Below are 19,270 nucleotides of genomic sequence, written 5' to 3'. Positions count from 1 at the left end.
ATAGGTAGTTTGGCAGGCTGGTTTTAGATGGGTTTTGGCCACATCTTTAGACGTTCAGGCTGGTCAGGCTATGAGACCCACTGACCAACCAGCTGAACATCAGCTTGGCCAACCTGGGTGACCAGCATGACCAGCTTATACCAGCTACATCCAGCTTAAACCACCCAAGACAGCTTAGGCTGGATTTTGTAATGGAAGTAACATGAGGTGGAAGAAAAACTAAATTTCAATGCTTTTGTGTTTGCACTAAACAATTATGTTCCCCAAAGAAACTTTGCCGTTGCTTGCAAAACCATTGTTTTGGAAATTGAGCCCCTAAATGGACATGGTGAAATAAAAAAATATGAAATGGAGTAAAAAATTATTTGTCAATGCTTTTGCGTTCTCTCTCGTTACCCCGCAAAAACTTTTGCGTTCCGCCGATAAACTTTGTGAGTGAACGCAAAGTTTCTTGGGAAGCTACAAAACATTTGCGAGAGAACACAAAAGCATTGGCTTATTTTTTGTCCCATCTCATATTTTTTTCCACCACCATGTCCCTTTAGAGGCTCCGTAGTACGGAGTAGTACTAAAGGCACATGGGATGTGAGGAAAAACTATATTTCAGTGCTTGCTCGCAAAATCATGGCATTCTTTCGCTTTTGCTTTTTCTATTATATAATGAAGAATTTGTAGTATTTAATGTTCATTTTTAATGTGTATTCAATAATTTCTCTGCATTTATAATTAAGCAGCAGTGTAGGTGAAAAGACATTAGTTGGAACTAATTCAGGAACTAAATTCTAAAACCTATAGTAAAGTAAAGCTTTCATTTTATTTAGATCACCACAGGTGTTTCCAAAAGCGCCAAGACTACCGTGTAGACTAATTTTGTCTACAAACTGACTGAGCGAGAGAAAAAAAGCGAGAGGATATGGGGGGTCTATTCAGCCCCTCAGTCTATGTCAAGTCTCTGTGGCCATTTGTCAGGAAGCATGAATGCTTGCCTTCATCTTCTCCCTTTTTTCTTCTTTAGGCCAACCACAGTTCAGCTTTAAGCTGATTTTGCCTCTCTTCTTTGTGGGCTGAGAGTAGTCTGTTCTTCAGTGGCCAATAGCCTATAAGTTTGGGAGTGACATCACTGCCAGATTATGCTCTTGCCAAGCGTCATGAAAGAAACTCTCCCCGTTGTTCCCCAGTGAAAAGAAAAGAGGCAAAGAGGCTCTGGGAAACCCTGACACTCCTCCATGCTTGCCATGGGAACTGTTAACACAGAAGAGAAAATATTTCGGTTGACAATGCACAGATTGTAATCAGGCACCATTCCAGGACTGGACCACGGTTCACTCTGGGACTGCTTTTAATTTTAGGGCAGTCTTGTAGCATAATGGCTAACAATGTTTAGTGTGAGAGAATGATTCAAATGAATGTGTCTTCATTTGGTTTCAGTTTCAAATGTTCATTAATGGAGGGATGTTTATGCGTAAACTGAGCTTACACATAGACATCCTTCTACGACTGAAAATCAACAGCCATCTGTGCTACATATGTCCCAATATTGATTTTCTTGTCCTTATCGAACAGTGTGAACTAGTTCAAATTCCATAGTAGTCACAAATAAAAAAATGTCATTAGTAAAATTGCAGAGAAAAAAAGTACTCCTAAAATTAGTAAAGCTTAGTATTAGTGGCTGATGTCTGCATAAAATAATGTTGTATATTATAAAACACTCACCAGCCACTTTTTTCAATACACCTATTCAACTGCCTGTTAACACAAATACCTAATCAGCCAATCACATGGCAGCAACTCAATGCATTTTGGCATGTAGACATGGTCAAGACGATCTACTTAAGTTCAAACTGAGCATCAGAATGGTGAATAAAGGTGATTTAAGTGACTTTGAAAGTGTCATGGTTGTTGGTACCAGATGGGCTGGTCTGAGTATTTCAGAAACTGTTGATCTGCTGGGATTTTCACGCACAACCATCTCTAGGGTTTACAGAGAATGGTCCGAAAAAGAGAAAATATCCAGGTAGCGGCAGTTCTGTGGGTGAAAATGCCTTGTTGATGCCAGATGTCAGAGGAGAATGGCCAGACTGGTTCGAGCTGATTGAAAGACAACAGTAACTCAAATAACCACTAGTTACAACTGAGGTCTGGAGAAGAGCATCACAACCAACCTGAGTATTTGTTGTTGACTATGTCCATCCCTTTATGACCACAGTGTACCCATCTACTTCCAGCAGGATAACATGTCATGTCACAAAGCTCAGATAATCTCAAACTGGTTTTTTGGACATGATAATGAATTCACTAAACTCAAATGGCCTCAACAGTCACCAGATCTCAATCCAATAGAGCAGCTTTGGGATGTCGTGGAACAGGAGATTCGCATCACGGATGTGCAACTAAAATCTGAATGTTTATTTTACTGAAATCCTACTGATGTCACTTGCATAATAATTTGGAACACAGTATTATATGAATGTGCAGCCGACAAATATGCAGCAACTGCGCGCTCCTATCATGTCAGTATGGACCAAAAAAACACAAACTACCATAGTAGGGAAAATAAATACTATGGTAGTCAATGGGGGATGAGATCTGTTTGGTTACTAACATTCTTCCAAATATCTTCCTTTTTGTACAGCAGAACAAAGACATTTACATAGGTTTGGAACATCCTGAGGGTGAGTAAATGACGACAGAATTTAGATTTTTGGGTGAACTACCCTTTAAGGCAGATCTGAAGGCAAAAGGGGGACCAACCCGGTACAGGCAAAGTGTACTTAATAAAGGCTTCTCCATTTTGGCTTTATTTTTGTGAAATAAATAATGACACAGTGTAATATGTCATGTGTTGTTGTATTTACCTAATTTTAAGACCTTCTAAAGACCAGATTTTTTTTTTTTATGTCCTGATACGTAAAACCGTAGAATTCAAAAGGGTGTACAAACTTTTTCACATGAATATATTATATATATATATATATATATATATCACACACACACTACCAGTCAAAAGTTTGGAAACATTACTATTTTTAATGTTTTGAACGAAACCTCTTATGCTCATTTGAGGCTGCATTTATTTCATAATAAATACAGAAAAAACAATAATATTGTGAAATATTATTACAATTTAAAATTATGGTTTTCTATTTTAATATACTTTAAAATATAATTTATTTCTGCAAAGCTGAATTTTCAGCATCATTACTCCAGTCTACAGTGTCACATGATCCTTCAGAAATCACTGTAATATGCTGATTTATTATAAATGTTGGAAACAGTTGTGCTGCTTAATATTATTTTATAACCTGTGATACTTTTTCAGGATTCTTTGATGAATAAAAAGTAAAAAAAAAATATCAGAAAATCTTTTGTAATAATATACACTACCGTTCAAAAGTTTGGGGTCAGTATTTTTTTTTTTTTCTTTTTTTTTTTTTTTAAAAGAAATTAATATTTTTATTCAGCACGGATGTGTTAAATTGATAAAAAGTGATAGTAAAGATTTATATCGTTAGAAAAGATTTATATTTTGAATAAATGCTGTTCTTTTTAACCTTTTATTCATCAATGAATCCTGAAAAAAGTATCAAAGGTTTCAAAAAAATATTAAACTGTTTTCAACATTGATAATAACTGAGTATCAAATCAGCATATTAGAATGATTTCTGAAGGATCGTGTGACACTGAAGACTGGAGTAATGATGCTGAAAATTCAGCTTTGCATCACAGAAATAAATTGTATTTTAAAGTACATTAAAATAGAAAACCATAATTTTAAATTGTAATAATATTTCACAAAATTATTGTTTTTTTCTGTATTTATTATGAAATAAATGCAGCCTTAATGAGCATAAGAGACTTTGTTCAAAAACATTAAAAATAGTAATGTTTCCAAACTTTTGACTGGTATTGTATGTATGTATGTATGTATATATGTATATATATATATATATATATATATATATATATATATATATAGGTATGTGTATATAGATATGTGTATATATATATAAAGAGTTTGTTTGTTTTATTTCTCCATATCTTTTTAGATAACTGGTATCAATCTCAGACAGGTTTGTTAAATAGTTTGCCAGGTCTACTTATGTAAATGGATACCCTATTTAAAGAGGTTGTTTTCACATTATTAAGCAAGTCATAGTTATCATGCATTATGGGGAGGAAGAAAGATCTTTCTGAAGATAAAAAGAATGAAATGGTGCAATGTTATACAAAAGACATGAAAACAATTAATGTGTGAAAACTGAAAGGAGATTATCGAGCTATCATGAGATTTGTGAGTGATTAATTACAGCTCAAGAGAACTCAGTCAGATAAATGCTCATTAAGGAAAGTTTCTGTCATAACAAATGTATTGTATTAAAATGACAGCTATACAAAAAGATCAAGCCAGTGTTGAGCAGCAAACATGTATTTGAAGCTGCTGGTGTCTCTGGAGTCTCAAGAAGCTCTCCATGCTGGTTGGCAGTTATGCATAAAGTTGCATTTCAGTCTTCATGTATTTCTAAACCTACTGTAAACATTTTTGTGAGCTTTAGTTAGAGGTGGCTGAAATGCAACTTTACACGCAACGGTCAGCCTGCATGGAGAGCTTCTTGAGACTCCAGAGACACCAGCAGATTTCAAATACTTGTTTGTTGCTCAACAGTGGCTTTTTTTTATAGCTGTCCTTTTTTATGAACAGAAAATTTCCTTAATAAGCCTTTATCTGACCGAGTTCTGCTGTGCTCTAAATCACTCACAAATCTTATGATAGCTCGATAATCTCCTTTCAGTTTTCACACAATATTAGTTTTCATGCCATTTGCACAACATTGCATCTTCAGTGAGATCTTTCTTCCTCCCCATATTGCATGAGAACTGTGACTTGCTTAATAATGTGAAAACAAAGTAGGGTTTCCATTTACATAAGTAGACCTGGCGAACTATTTAACAAACCTGTCTGAGATTGACACCTGTTATCTAAAAAGATATGAAGAAATAAAACACTTTCTTTGAAAAACTAAAATCCTACTGCTATGACACTTCCATAATAAAATGTACAACTTATCCTTGCAAAGGGGATTTTAGGATAGGCTCAGTTAGGAATAGTCTCTGTTGGCATGGAGATATTTAAGTTTTTTTTGGATGCTTGAATAGCTCTGGCAGAAACCTTGGATAGCACAAAGCAGGGTGTGCATACCAATGCAGTTAACACAGAGAACTATTGGCAGCTTTTTGTAGGAAAGATTACAAAAACTGGCATATTTCTGATTTCTGATCCTTAATATTTAAGAATCATCTCAATTATTTTAAATAGCTATTCAAATGTAGTTCTACATTTACATTTCAGTCATTTAAATGTAGTTTGTGGCATCACTTAATATTGTGAAAAATTGTTTAATGTGAATACATTTATTAACATGATATGTTATTAAAGAATAATTGTTTTTAGAGGTTTACACTTTAACTTGCTTTTACAGGAAAATTACAAAAGGACCAGAAAGGTAACATGAGAGCCTATTGCAGTAATGCCACCTACTGGTGATAGTGGATGTTGACAATGGCCTGGGTGATATTAAAATAGTTCCTCAAAATGACCTGACCAAAGAAAAGATAAAAATGCTGTTAATAAAAAACAAACATGTAAATAACAAAGTCTGTAAGTAGTTCTTTTAATAATAAATAAGGAATTCTGTAAATAATAATTCTAGCTTTGTAAAAAACAAAAACAAAAAAACAATTGGTTTGATTATTGCAAGCATTTATTTCTTTTAAGTTGTATTGTACTGTATTACAGTTCAATCGGCATTTACAGTTGCAAGCAGGGCTCTTTTTTTGAAAGGTGACCATATTGTTGATTCTTTTGATAGCTTTATAAATCAGTTTATGGCTATAACTTTTACAGAGAATGTACATATTAATACAGTTCACAACTTGGCTAGTTAATTTTCTTTGCATTTTGAATATCTGACCACAAAATCCATGCAAAAGACAAAAAGAACCCCCACAATATTACATGAGAAATTATATAATTCCAATTACAAAAACAAATTAAATATGGTCTGGTTTAGATACATGTTTTTAAACAATAAAATTCACGCAAACATCATGCAAAACTATTATCTTTAAGAAACATTTTAATTAGATTTAAAAGTAACACTATGCAAAGAACTATATTTGAACTATGGAAAACTGCAAGTTATTAATTGCTGCAGAGTTTGCATGAAAACACGCCAACAAGCCCATAATCCACTATTGTTAAAGTAAGTCCAAAAAAGACCTATTTCTGTTACAACTGAGTACTGCTATAATACGCATTTGTACAGGTTTCTGTACATCAGAGAAAAAAAAAAAAATCATCACATACTTATGAAGATCTTTGTACAGACATGAGTTTATCCTCTATGGAGCCACATGCTGAACTCCAGCAGAAAATATTGTGGCAGTAAAAGAAATGGCTCCAGGGTGGCCTACTGGCACAGCACACTTTAGGAGTCTCATTAGTACACACTATTAAACACTCACTAACACCATTAAATCAAGTAAAGGAGAGCTCTGCTAATGAGCTGATGACAATTAGGTGCAGTGCCAGGGATCCACCAGGGGCAGTGCTGAGAAACACTGTGCTTACATGCAACACATTTCATCTGGCACAGAATTTTATCCCATATACTGAAAAAAAAATGTCTGTATGAGTATAATGTGCAATACAGACTATTTTTATAACACAATTAGAATGCCATTTAATTGGCTCTTCTTTATTAGGTAGGTCTATCCATGTAATATTGCAAAAACACCCACATTTTTACTTACATAAACTATTAATGTTCTGTGGAGAAATGCGATGTTTGCAATTGTAAAAAAAGGCACGCATTTGCGTGGATTAAAACAATGCAGTTTCTTTGATGTTTAATACATTTTCCTGGATTTAGCACTAATGTTTAGTTTCATTTCTTTATGCAAAATCCAGTGTGTTCATTTATACAGAGCACTGAACAAAACATTTGTTTTATAGAGCCTGAAGTATAGATTTATAAACATGTTTGGCAAATTATATATAAAATAAAATGTACGGAAAAATAAAATAATAAAATAAATAATAAAAAATAAATAAAAATATCTATACATTCAGAGGAACTGAGCTTACTGTCCAAAGCCCTTATTTCTCAGTGCAGTTGTTACGTCTGTAAACGGTTTAGTAAACGGTATTACTAAGAAAATATACATAAAATATTTGTTTCCATATTTCTTGATCTATTTCTCCCTTCCTGACAGAAAACACAGTGGAATGCTTTGAGAATTAGCACCCCATCAAAATGAGGTAATGTACCTTGTATATAAAAGATTGTATGATCTTAGTATCCTGAACCCCACTGCAGTGTTCAGAAAGGAAGAAAGTCGTTTCATTACTTCCTGTCAGTGCTGTCTGGACAAACTATACTCAAATCCATGGTATCAATTAAAAGATCAATAGCCTTAAGATAATACTTAGTGCAATGTTTGCAACCTCTTTTTGAAATCCAGGAAGTAACTCAAATCTCTTTCAGTTTTCTAGGTCGTGGTTGGTGTAATGTTGTAGGACCTACTGTGAACCTCTACGCTGCATTACATTAGCAGGTTCCTCATTCTTCAGAGGTCTGTCCTCCACAGGCTTTGCCATGTTGTTTAACGTCAGACTCCGAGGTTTGGCTGGACTCACCACAGCGGTGGTGAAAAGGGGAAGAACGGATACTGAGTATCATCCTCATCCACAAAGAAACACTGGAAGTAGGGAATGTCCTCTGAATTGGAAAAGAAATTAGAGGTTGTTTTTTGGATTATTTTTTGGGAACAGCACATACAAAGAAAAAGTGCATCCAGACTTATCATTTGACCTTTGTCTCTGACTTTGAAATATTTCTGTTGTCAAGATGGTTTATAAATTAATACGAGATTGCTTTTAAAAAAACAGGCACATACTGTATGTATGTTATATATGGTTTGATCATAATGCAGTCTGGTGTTCAAACTTGATATAGTGACAAAAACTTACCCTCCTCTATCTCTGGAATATCTTTGGTGACATCAGGTTCTTCTCCTACAGAGAAAAATACATATTTTTCATTTTAATCAATGTAATTATTTTACACCACACACTCACGTTGGGTTTTCATGTTTTATGGAGACTTTACATAGACATAATCATTTTTTTACTTTACAAACTGCATGTATATTCTATCCCCTAACCCTAAACCCAGCCCTCACAGAAAACTTTATGCATTTTTACATTTCCAAAAAACATCATTCTATATGATTTACAAGCTGTTTTCTTCATATACACACAAATACATAAAAAGGCAGTCGTGGCCTAATGGTTAGAGAGTCAGACTGGTAACCCGAAGGATTCTCAATACGGGAAGGAAATAACTGAGCTGCCCTTGAGCAAGACACCTAACCCCCAATCACTCCCCGGGCTGCCCACTGCTCTGTGGTTTGCAGTGTGTGTGTATTCACTACTCACTACTCCTAATGTGTGTGCACTAACTTGGATGGGTGAAATGCAGAAGTCAAATTCCGAGTATGGGTTACTGCACTTGGCCTTCACATGTCTTAATATCTTACCTTTTACTTCCTTGTCTATGACAGCTTCTTTCTCAGTTGGCTGGACTACTGATTACAGAACATTAAAAAAAATCAGGTAAAATGTACATTTTGCATTTGGGTTGTGAATAGTACAATATGTTGGCAATATTCAGAATACATGGACTGCACATTATACCCTAACTGCTTAACTATTAAATTGAAAAGAAAAAAGCAAATACAAAAAAGCATACATTAAAAACATATAAGGCCAAGGCAGTCGAGGATTAAGAAAATATAAAAGGCCTTTATTCACTTATGGCTAAAAAAGCATACCTTTTTCTTTGACCTTCTCAGGTTCTAAAAAAAAAAAAAAGAAAGAAAAATAATTTATTAAAATTGTTGACATGTACTAAAGCATACTTCATGCATTCGTTTTTACTGGGAAGGTCTTCCAACTGGATTCCTGTTCATTATGTGCTGGATTGCTCAGTGGGAATAATACTTTCAATATTTCTTCTCAAGGATTATTTGATTACAGTTCATGCCTAAATAAAATGTATTTTTAGCAAATATGTTGATGAAAAGATTTCTATACTCCTGAGCAGGGTTGCCAGGTTTTCACACAAAACCCACCCAACTGCTACTAAAAACTAGCCCAATAGCGTTTCGTAGGGGATTCCACGGTAAAAATTGTGTTCCAGATGGTAAAATCTGCTTTTTTGGCGGGGTTCCCTTGGTAAAATTCACATTTCAGGGACTAAATATCATGTTATTTGGGATCGTTTCAACCCGAGAACATGAAAACAACCCGCGGCAACAGTGTAAAAGTAGCCCAATTCCGCGGGAAAACCGCAACACTGCTCCTGAGTCAACTAAGCCAGCTATCAGCTATCATATGATCAACTATAAATGATACATTTGTTAATGAATATATAATTTCTTAGTGTAAAAATACAGAACTATTGCTGAAATGAAGAAGGACATTGTTAAAATTCTGTTAGTAAATAAACTTTCTGTGCAATCAGCCATAGTACCTTTCAGTAAAGGTTTCTTTACTTCTTTGACTTTTTCACGGGTGATTTCTAGCATCAGGAGAGATTTTTATTCAAACAAACACTGATACAACAACAATAACAACTTGTCTTTTACTTAATATCCCTTACAAGACTAGGATAGGAAGTCAATGTGGTAGATGATTTTTTACAAAATACATCTTTTTACAAAATAAATCTTTAAGGGTAAATAAAAATTTACCTTTCTTTTTGGGCTCTGGTCTGATCTTAGCTTTTGGAGCCTCTTTGTCTAGCATAGAAAAGTTAATCATTTTTTATGTGGATATCAATAACTAGTTTTGATAATGTTTCAACTAAATAACAGTTCAAGTGATTTACAAAGAAATGACAATAAAAAACATTAATATTAATATGTATAAACTAATATCTTTATAAAAATACACTTCTTTTTTCAGTTTTTATGGTCTTTATTGCCCACAAAAACACAGCCTTCATAAAATTGTTTAGAAAAATTGTCAATTAACATATATTTATATATTATACTTGGTGATCTGCTGAAGCTTTCTGACTTACCTTTCTTTGCAGGTGCTGGTTTAGTGATGTTTTTCAATGCAGCACGTTCTGTGTTGTGAAGAAGAAAAACTGGTTAAGCTGCATGCAAGCTTCAATTTCATAATTGTACAAAGAGAGCTGGATATATTTTATACTCATCTTGTACTGTATATATGCAAAATACAGAGCTGATGAAAAGACAATGGCCCTCATTTATCAAACGATCGTACGCCAGAAAACTGAGTTTCCATGCAAAATTTGGCATTTATCAATATGAACGTGAGCAGTGGCTACGATCAAATCTCACGTCAGGTCTCAGCTCGTGTACGCACGTTTTTGAGTCAGTGGGAACTTGCGTGCAGCATAGTAAATCTGATGGAGAATTGTTATGAGAACATTTAGATTATTTTCCTGACCGACAATCACTCACTAACCGATCATTAACCATTAAACGACATGATTAAAATGTCAAATTAAAATTAAATTAGAATAGCAATTATCAGCAAACTAAAATGCAGACAAAGTTAACACTGCTCAGTTTAAATGGTCCGCCATCCATCTGTACCAGTCGGCACGTGTAACGCCCAACCAAACACATTTTTGCGCATGTGAAGGCTGATGTTTTACGTGGATATTGAAACAAGAGTGAAATAGAAAGCAACACTAGGCTAGCTCAGCAACCAATAAATGTTACATTGCGAATATGGAAACGTTTGGATTCTTCCCGAATGAGAGAGGTAAGCTATGTGAGCCCAATTCAATTTTGCTTTAAATAAATTCATTTCTGCTTTATAATGAATGCCACTATAGCCTAATTTGTGTTTCAATTTATAATATATAGCTACCTTTTTCGTTCTTGTTTTGAATAAAATAAATGTAAAGGATTTTCTGTGGAGTGAGGTACTAAAATAACCAAATTTATATATATTAATGATGTTTGTAATTAGGCTATTTAGTTTTATTTACCGGTATTTTTATTTAAATTAATTTTATTGTTTGCAATTACGAGGTTGAGGGGTGTTTTTAGAGTAAGATAAATTTCTTTTTCACGTGATTACTTCCTCTTCATGGCCGGATTACGTTTCTTTGTGTCGTAAACTATAGGGCGAGGCTTCTAAAATTTGGGGCGTGACATTTAAATGACGATTGTTTTCAGCCGCCACATTTCTCAACACCCGTTCATTCTTGCGGCGGAATTGGCCGCATACGAAAGTTTAATGAATCACATGTGAGCGTTATCGTAAGCTGATTTTTTCGTTCGAATGTACGCTGGTTTCTACGTTCGTTTGATAAATGAGGGCCACTATGAATAAAAAGTATATAAAAGACTGTACATAAAAAATAGCAGAGCCAATACAATTGGAAGTGCAACATGTAGAATATTCTAATATTTCATTAACAAATTGTCTCTGGCAACTTCCAAAAGAAAAAAAACATTCCTGAGAATAAACAAGTAAAATAATAGACTGGATAAGAGAATGATTGCCCATTACCTGTTTTAATATGTGCTACCTTAGTAACGTTCATCAGAGCATCACGATCTATAGAAGAAAAAGTTTCATTCACTCGCATGTGAAAATTGCAGAGGGAATCACACTTTATATAAAAACTACTGTTGGTTCCTGTTTAGTTGTAGCTCGATGACTATAATTCATGACCAGCTTGTGAAATTAAGAAATTTTGATACCTTTTTTGGCTCTTTCCTTGGAGACCACTGGTTTTACTTTCACACCGACAGTCTCCGGCTCTGTAAGAGATACAAGCAGCATGCAAGTCAAACATTTTTTGTACTGTTGCTTTACTTTGAATTATAACTGATGGAAATACAAGTCTATTTGCAGCCTGATAATGTCAAAATTAAAAGTATTTCCAACATAGACCAAATACCTTTGATTGTTCTGTTGTCCGTTCGTAAAAGTGTAATTTGATTTTGAGTGGACTCCAGATCACTTCTCATTTCACCAATGTCCTTCCTCAGTAAATCCAGAAGAGACAGTTTTTGGTTGATGGAGTTCAGGAGCTCCACGTCCAGACCAATAAGACCAACATCATCTGTGTGTTCACAAGTGTTTTGAAATCATGTGTGTAATGATCTGTGGCCATTCAGACAGACTCTTATCAGTCACACTTTATTTTGACAGACCACTTTAGACATCTTTCTAATTATAAGTAACAATTACATGTCAAATAACTCATTAATTTGCAACTAGATGTCAGGTATTTCACTGTACAATGACAAAACAGAAAAATTCTGTAAAAAAAATACAGACCATTACCTGTAAAATTACATTTGTTTTTAACAGTGTTAATAGAATGTCTAAAGTGGGCGATCAAAGTCTGTGCATTTAATAAGAGGGTAACAAATAAAAAATAAACTGTGCAAATAAGCTTTCAGTATGCAGTAGCACTATTACAAAAAACAGTATAATTACAACATTTCCAAAACTCACCTTTTTTTGGTTCTGGCTTTTCTTTAGCGACTTCAGGCACTAAACAAAAGTATTTTTTCATGTGATAATTTTATACAAAAATCATATTACAGAAAGCACCACTATATGCAGAATGATTTCATTTGCAATCATACCTCTCTTTACAGGAGCGCGCAAAACTTTCTCCTTGATGACTTCAGCCTCTGAAAAGGAAATGATGTGAAAATATTTGAAGAATTACAATAAAATTTAAAATAAATAAATACATTTTCTATAGATTGAAGGTAAAATTTTGATAACGGTAACTCTTACCTTTCTTCTCAGGGGCTGGTTTAGCTTTCTCCCTGATGACTTCAGCCTCTATGATGTAGATAAAATAAAGAAACATACAGAGTAAATAAAAAAAAAATGAATGTAGCATAATATAAAATTCTGCTTGGAAATAGTGTTAATTTGATTGTTACAGTAAATCAAACCTTTCTTCTCGGGGGCTTGTTTTACTTTCTCTTTGATGACTACAGCCTCTAAAACAGCAAAAATAATAATAATAATAATAATAATTAATAAAATAAAACAGAAAAAAGGCAAAAAAAAAAAAAAAAAAAACTCTTTGCCTTATGGCTTGGAAAAAGAATGATGACTGAAATAACCTTATTATTTCAGGAAACCTGATTTGCTGAAATCACACTATACAGGATATCAAACCAAAAATCTAAGCATATGAACTCATACCTTCCTTCAGGGGGGCTGGTTTAGCCTTTTCTTTGATGACTACAGCTTCTGAATAAGAGATGATGGAAAAATACATTCAGAAAATGTAAAACAGAGCTAAGGAAAATTGTTAATTTAACATTATTTCTGACAGCTTATTAAATAGCTGTAGTTCAATAAACCTTAAAGTTCATTCTAACATTCAAATGGCATTAATCTCACAAAAATACCTTTCTTTGGTGCTGGCTTAGGCTTTTCTTTTGTTATTTCAGGTTCTGTAAAACATGGCAGTAGAACATTATGATAGCAAATGAAAAAAAATGGACAAGTATGTTTTGTGTTTGTGATTTTGAATTAAAATGTTAAGTAGACAGGTACCCTTTTCTTCAGGGACTGGTTTTGCCTTTTCCTTGGGAACCTTGACTGAAAAGGAGTTAAAAAAAAAGAAAAAGGTTTTGTTTCTAAAAATCCTTGAAATATGAAAACATGCATATGGTATTCAGTTATGTATTTATGTTATGTATTTGCAAATTTTAAAATATAAACATAGATTATACTATATATTAACACCTTTCTTTGTAGGTTCTGGCACTGGTTCAGGTGCCTTTTCCTTATGAACTTCAGGCTCTGTAAAACAGCATTGTTTCATGTGATGAATGATTATACTGTGGGAAGCAATTACAGGATGATTTCATTGACATCTATACCTTTCTTTACAGGAGCTGGTTTAACTTGCTTGATGATTTCAGCCTCTACAGTGATGATAATATAAACATTTTTAGATAAAGAACACATTTTGGCTTAGGGATAATGTCAATTTGGTAACAGTAACTCAAACCTTTTTTCTCAGGGGCTGGTTTAGCTTTATCTTTGATGACTTCAGCCTCTAAAATAATGATAATATAAAATATTTAAAATATTAGCATCAACTTAAAACTGGGCAAAATAGAAAGATGTTTTGACATTGTTCCCTTTCGAAGTGGAACTTCAACGCTGCATCTGACGCTATGGGGAATGCAATCAGCATGACCGGTGTCTGAAGCACGTGTGACAAACACGGCAATTCATTGGCTGACGACAGTCCATGACGTCACAACTGGAGTGCCCGTAAGTATAAAAGGCCACTTGTAATACACGTCATCAGCTTTTTTGTCTTCAGGAGCCACTTGTTTGTATGCGTGTGTAAGATAACGCTCTGTTGGAGTGCGTTTGACTCCCGAGGGAGCTGGAAGTGTTCATTATCATGCATTAATGGTAAGAAGCGCTGTTCTTGATTGATTCTCTCCTGAGTGTTTGAACAAGGACGTTCAGCTCTCAAGGGAGCTGGAGGCACTCATGACGAAGCATTCATGTTAACAGGCTCTGTTCTCACTTGATTGTTGATAAGAATAATAAGAATATAGCGTTTGCACGGAGCACGTTTGACTCTTGGGGGAGTTTAATGCATTCTTTGTGATGTGTTCGCTGTGGGAAGCTCCATCCATGCTTCAGTCTTTCGAGGAATTAGAGGCGAGCATCTACACCTTGCGTTTCGGGTCCCGCAGTCGCAGAGGTGGAGTGGCGGGATCGATCAAAGGGATTGTAGGCGGAGTGTGGGAGGAGCCTGGAAGGAAGTTTTTCTCTTTTTGGGATTCTCCTGCTAGCTCTGTTGCTTTCATGTCGGTTTAGGAAGCCGCTCTGTGGCCGATTCCAACCTGACAGATTAATGTGGCATTCTGAGGAATTAGATGCAGAGTTGAGGCGGGTGTTATTAATAATCAGCCTTAGATACCCCCCTTAGGGCTGATGCAGGGTAAACGGAGTTATGTAGGGCAGTATAGACTCCCTCTACTTCGTTCACCTCCCTCCCCAACTACTGTTGGGTCTTGAAGTAGAATGTATGCTCCCCTTTGGATGGGTGATTTATAGGCCTCTCTAGTATGACCCAGATTCAAAAACCTGATAAGTAGAGGTAGACTGCCTGTGAGGTGTCCCTCCTGGTTATCTATTGCATGCTATAGTTAGTGCTGGAGTAAAGTGCTAGCAATAGCAGGTACTGGAGAAGTGCCTATATTTAAGCCAGGGTTGAGCTGCTCTTCTGCATTGTACTTGGGTTTTTATGTAGAGTATAAGCTCCCCTGCGGCCTCATTGGGGTTGGCGTATGCTGAATGAGAGTTATTGGCAAACTAAAGAAGAAGCTGACTGCCTTTTTCTTGTCTGTGACATATCTCCACTTTGGATAGCTCTAAGGGTCGATGTTAGATTAGATTCCCTCTACTTCATTTACCTCCCTCCCTTGCTGTCGGGTCGGGTCTTCAAGTAGGAATGTCGCTCCCCTTTGATGAGTGCTCTACTGTGGCTTGGTTTGACAATGCTAACAAGCAGAGGAAGTCTGTCGGCGGGGCATCCCTCCTTGTTATCTGTCACATACTATAGTCAAGTGCTAGAAGAAAAAGACAAAGCACTATGTATAGCGGGTCTTAGGTAGCGGGAGCTCTTCTCCCCCAGTGTTCTGGGGTCTTCTAAGTAGGGCCCTTCAAGTCGGGGTGATGAGAGTTACTGGGCACACTGTTATACCCTGCTCTCATTTTCCTCCCTTTCCTGAGTACGAGTAGGGATATAGGCCACTTGAAGGAATGGAGTGGCAACACTGAAGTTTGTAGCCTAAAGGGCCAATTACTGAGGTTTTAGCACCTTGCATGCTCCCTTTGGTAAGCTGCTCTTTGGGATACCCCTTAGGGTTGAGTAAGGTAAACTGAAATATGGTGGGCAATTTGTATTCCCCTGTTTAATTTACCTCCCCCTCCAACTATTGTTGGGTCTTAAAGTAGGGTATTTTGCTCCCCTTTAGTTGGGTTCCGCGTGAAGCCTCTCTTGTATGATCCATGTTCAAAGAACCTGACAAGTAGAGGTAGTTTACCTGGTAGCGTTCCTCATTATTTTGCACTCTATAACTCAGACTAGTGAATGGAGTCTCTTTTGGATCCTGGAGAAGTATAAACAGGATGTGAGCGCTCTCTATTTTCAGTTTCCCTAGGGGTTGAGTTTTTAGCAATTATATTATGCTGCTCACTTATTTGCATTTGTTCTGATTGAGTTGAGGGTGGCATTCTCCCCCTGGAAGTAGTGGTAATATCGAAGGTCGTAGCTGACCTTTTGGTCAGCTACTCCCTATAAGGGCTTTGTCAAGGTAAAAGAAGCTGATATAGCCGAGTCATTTTTTTCTTTGAGCTCTGCTCTTGGGGCATTATAATGCTGACACCTGCCCTGCAAGGGAGGGAGGAAGGTTGTAAAGGCCAGGATTTCCCTTGCTATAGAGCATAGAAGCTTGGATATATAATATTGGAAGATATTGACTTAGGGAGTAGTGCCACTATGTAGTCTATGAGTCATTTTGGATGTGTCCTTGGGGTTGACGCGCTCTGACTCCGGCTAAGTAATCCGTAGAGTCAATTTATGCTATGCCCATTATGTTTGTGCATATTCACAACTTAGTGAGACATTCCTGCAGCACAGCATAGTGGGTATTGGTTCCCCATAGCGTCAATATCAGATGCGGTGTCAAGGTTTCACTTCGAAAGGGAACATCTAGGTTACATATTTAACCTTGGTTCCCTGTGAAGGGGAACGAGATGCCACGTCTCATTGCCATGCTTAGGGCTTGCTTAAATGTCTCCTTTAGACAAAAGAGTTGCTGACGTGTATTACAGGTGCCTTTTTATACTTATACCTTTTATAATTATTGTCAATATCAGACGCATCGTCTCATTCCTCTTCTCAGGGAACCAGGGTTACATACGTAACCTAGACATTTTTCAAATATAAATTGCAGTACCTTTCTTTGGTGCTGGCTTTGGCTTTTCTTTAGGTATCTCAGGTGCTGCAAAATATGGGGGTTTAACTTTAAAATATTTTTGAATATCAGGCAGATATTTCAGTTTCAAGAATGCCTAACAATGGAATCTAACACATTACCCTCATGTTTGCCATGGGGAAATCTCACCTATTTTTGGTGCCATTTCAGGGGCCTTTTCTTTAGCAACTTCAGGCTCTTTTATTTCATGTAATGAATAATTATCAGAAAGCATAAAAACAACAGCACATGCAGGATGATTTCATTGACATCCATACCTTTTTTTTCAGGAGCTAGTTTAACTTTCTTTTTGATGACTTCGGCTTCTGAAATATTAAAAATATTTAGAAAAAGAGAAAAGCTTGATTTGAGCAAATTTGAGCTTGGTCTTGCCAACTTGAAAGCACACATCAAGCTTCATTAAGTAACTCTTACCTTTCTTCTCAAGAGCTGACTTGGGTTTCTCCATGATGATTTCGGCCTCTGAAGTGTTGATAATATTAAATAAAAAGGTTTTTTAGTATGATCTTATATTTTCTTAAAGAAAAATTATTACATTTGAAAGTAAATCAAACCTTTCTTCTCAGGGGCTGGTTTTACTTTCTCTCTGATGACTCCAGCTTCTGAAATTGTGAAAATGTTTTTTGTGAAAAATTAGATGTAACTAAATATATATAATAGAGTATTAAAGTACTGCTCAATTTGCACACTTGCATTAAAGTACATATTATTTGCTTGTGTTTAGAAAAAAATCTCACCTCTTTTGGGTTTAGGGTCAGGAGCCTTTTCTTTAGAAACTTCAGGCTCTATAAAACAGTATTTTTTCATGTGATACTTGAATCATTATACAGTGGGAAGGCAACAGTACACACATTGAGATTTCATTAACATTCATACCTTTCTTTATAGGAGCTGGTTTAACTTTCTCCTTGATGACTTCGACCTCTGAAATGTCAATGATAATAATTAGAGATTGTAAAATATCTTAAATTCATGAGAATAGAATCTTAACTTTATTCTTAATACAAAATAAAATCACACAATGAAAAAACAAAAGAAAAAGAAAAACAAAAACTGACCTTTCTTCTCAGGGGCTGGTTTAGCTTTCTCCTTGACTTCAGCCTCTGAAAAGATAATTCTGTTTACTGTAAAAGTTTTTTTTTAATAACTTATAATGTTAATTCCATAATTAACACAGTAAATCAACCCTTTCTACTCAGGGGCTGGTTTCACTTTCTCTTTTAAGATTTCAGCTACTAAAATGTTGAAAATATAAACATATTTACAGAAAAGAAAATACATATATTAGAGCACCACTCTAATCTACAAGGGAAAAGTTTAAAGCACATATTATCTGCTTGTGTTGGGATAAAAAAAAAAAACTGACCTATTTTTAGTTTTGGTTTGGAAACCTTTTCTTTAGAAACTTCAGGCTCTATAAAACAATATTTTTTCATGTGATACTTGAACCATTATACAGTGGGAAGGCAACAGTACACACATGGTGATTTCATTGTCATCCATACCTTTCTTTACAGGAGCTGGTTTAACTTTTTCCTTGATGACTTCAGCTTCTGAAATGGCAATGATAATATTTAGAGACTGTAATATATCTTAAATTTATGAGAACACAATCTTAACTTCATCTTTAATACAGAAAAAAAAAAAAAAAAACCTTTTATAGAAAAAAAGCTAATACCTTCAATTTATGAGAACAGAATTTTAACTTTATTGAACACACAATGGAAAAACAAACAAACAAACAAACAAAAAAAACTTACCTTTCTTCTCAGGGGCTGGTTTAGCTTTCTCCTTGACTTCAGCCTCTGAAAAGATAATTCTGTTTACTGTAACAGTTTTTTTTTTTTTTCCAACTGATAATGTTAATTCAATAATTAACACAGTAAATCAAACCTTTCTTCTCAGGGGCTGGTTTTACTTTCTCTTTGATGACTCCAGCTTCTGAAATAAACATATTTAGAGGTAACTAAATATATATAATAGAGTATTAAAGTACTACTCAATTTACACACTTGCATTAAAGCACAAATTATTTACTTGTGTTTAGAAAAAAATCTCACCTCTTTTGGGTTTTGGTTCAGGAGCCTTTTCTTTAGAAACTTCAGGCTCTATAAAACAGTATTTTTTCATGTGATACTTGAATCGTTCTACA

General features: G+C 35.2%; 1 protein-coding gene across 50 annotated transcripts in view; it reads right to left on the bottom strand.

Annotated features, from left to right (window-relative positions):
* Positions 1-5,741: 5,741 nt before the first annotated feature.
* The window catches only part of si:ch211-266g18.10 (titin), a 46,070-nt gene continuing 32,541 nt past the window's right edge, over positions 5,742-19,270 (bottom strand). For 36 of the 50 annotated variants that reach the window (XM_051868699.1, XM_051868679.1, XM_051868691.1 and 33 more), the window contains 32 exons: positions 19,179-19,226; positions 19,012-19,059; positions 18,879-18,923; positions 18,624-18,671; positions 18,485-18,532; positions 18,177-18,221; positions 17,995-18,042; positions 17,856-17,903; positions 17,673-17,720; positions 17,533-17,580; positions 17,376-17,423; positions 17,080-17,124; positions 14,103-14,150; positions 13,972-14,016; positions 13,835-13,891; positions 13,643-13,687; positions 13,495-13,539; positions 13,286-13,333; positions 13,030-13,077; positions 12,866-12,913; positions 12,709-12,756; positions 12,575-12,613; positions 12,012-12,176; positions 11,812-11,871; positions 11,618-11,665; positions 10,146-10,193; positions 9,814-9,861; positions 9,594-9,641; positions 8,893-8,916; positions 8,599-8,646; positions 8,030-8,074; positions 5,742-7,778 (listed from right to left, as the gene is read on the bottom strand). In XM_051868699.1, the coding sequence (XP_051724659.1) occupies positions 7,693-7,778; positions 8,030-8,074; positions 8,599-8,646; positions 8,893-8,916; positions 9,594-9,641; positions 9,814-9,861; positions 10,146-10,193; positions 11,618-11,665; positions 11,812-11,871; positions 12,012-12,176; positions 12,575-12,613; positions 12,709-12,756; positions 12,866-12,913; positions 13,030-13,077; positions 13,286-13,333; positions 13,495-13,539; positions 13,643-13,687; positions 13,835-13,891; positions 13,972-14,016; positions 14,103-14,150; positions 17,080-17,124; positions 17,376-17,423; positions 17,533-17,580; positions 17,673-17,720; positions 17,856-17,903; positions 17,995-18,042; positions 18,177-18,221; positions 18,485-18,532; positions 18,624-18,671; positions 18,879-18,923; positions 19,012-19,059; positions 19,179-19,226 (1,658 nt within the window). In that variant the 3' untranslated portion in view covers positions 5,742-7,692. The remainder of the gene's footprint in view (positions 7,779-8,029; positions 8,075-8,598; positions 8,647-8,892; positions 8,917-9,593; positions 9,642-9,813; positions 9,862-10,145; positions 10,194-11,617; positions 11,666-11,811; positions 11,872-12,011; positions 12,177-12,574; positions 12,614-12,708; positions 12,757-12,865; positions 12,914-13,029; positions 13,078-13,285; positions 13,334-13,494; positions 13,540-13,642; positions 13,688-13,834; positions 13,892-13,971; positions 14,017-14,102; positions 14,151-17,079; positions 17,125-17,375; positions 17,424-17,532; positions 17,581-17,672; positions 17,721-17,855; positions 17,904-17,994; positions 18,043-18,176; positions 18,222-18,484; positions 18,533-18,623; positions 18,672-18,878; positions 18,924-19,011; positions 19,060-19,178; positions 19,227-19,270) is intronic. The other 14 variants (XM_051868690.1, XM_051868703.1, XM_051868687.1 and 11 more) reach the window with 13 other exon arrangements.

Source organism: Ctenopharyngodon idella, chromosome 17 (assembly GCF_019924925.1).
Source record: "Ctenopharyngodon idella isolate HZGC_01 chromosome 17, HZGC01, whole genome shotgun sequence".
In the NCBI taxonomy this organism is placed as follows: domain Eukaryota; kingdom Metazoa; phylum Chordata; class Actinopteri; order Cypriniformes; family Xenocyprididae; genus Ctenopharyngodon; species Ctenopharyngodon idella.
Note: the sequence above shows the minus strand (reverse complement) of the source record. Positions and strands in the feature narration are given on the sequence as shown.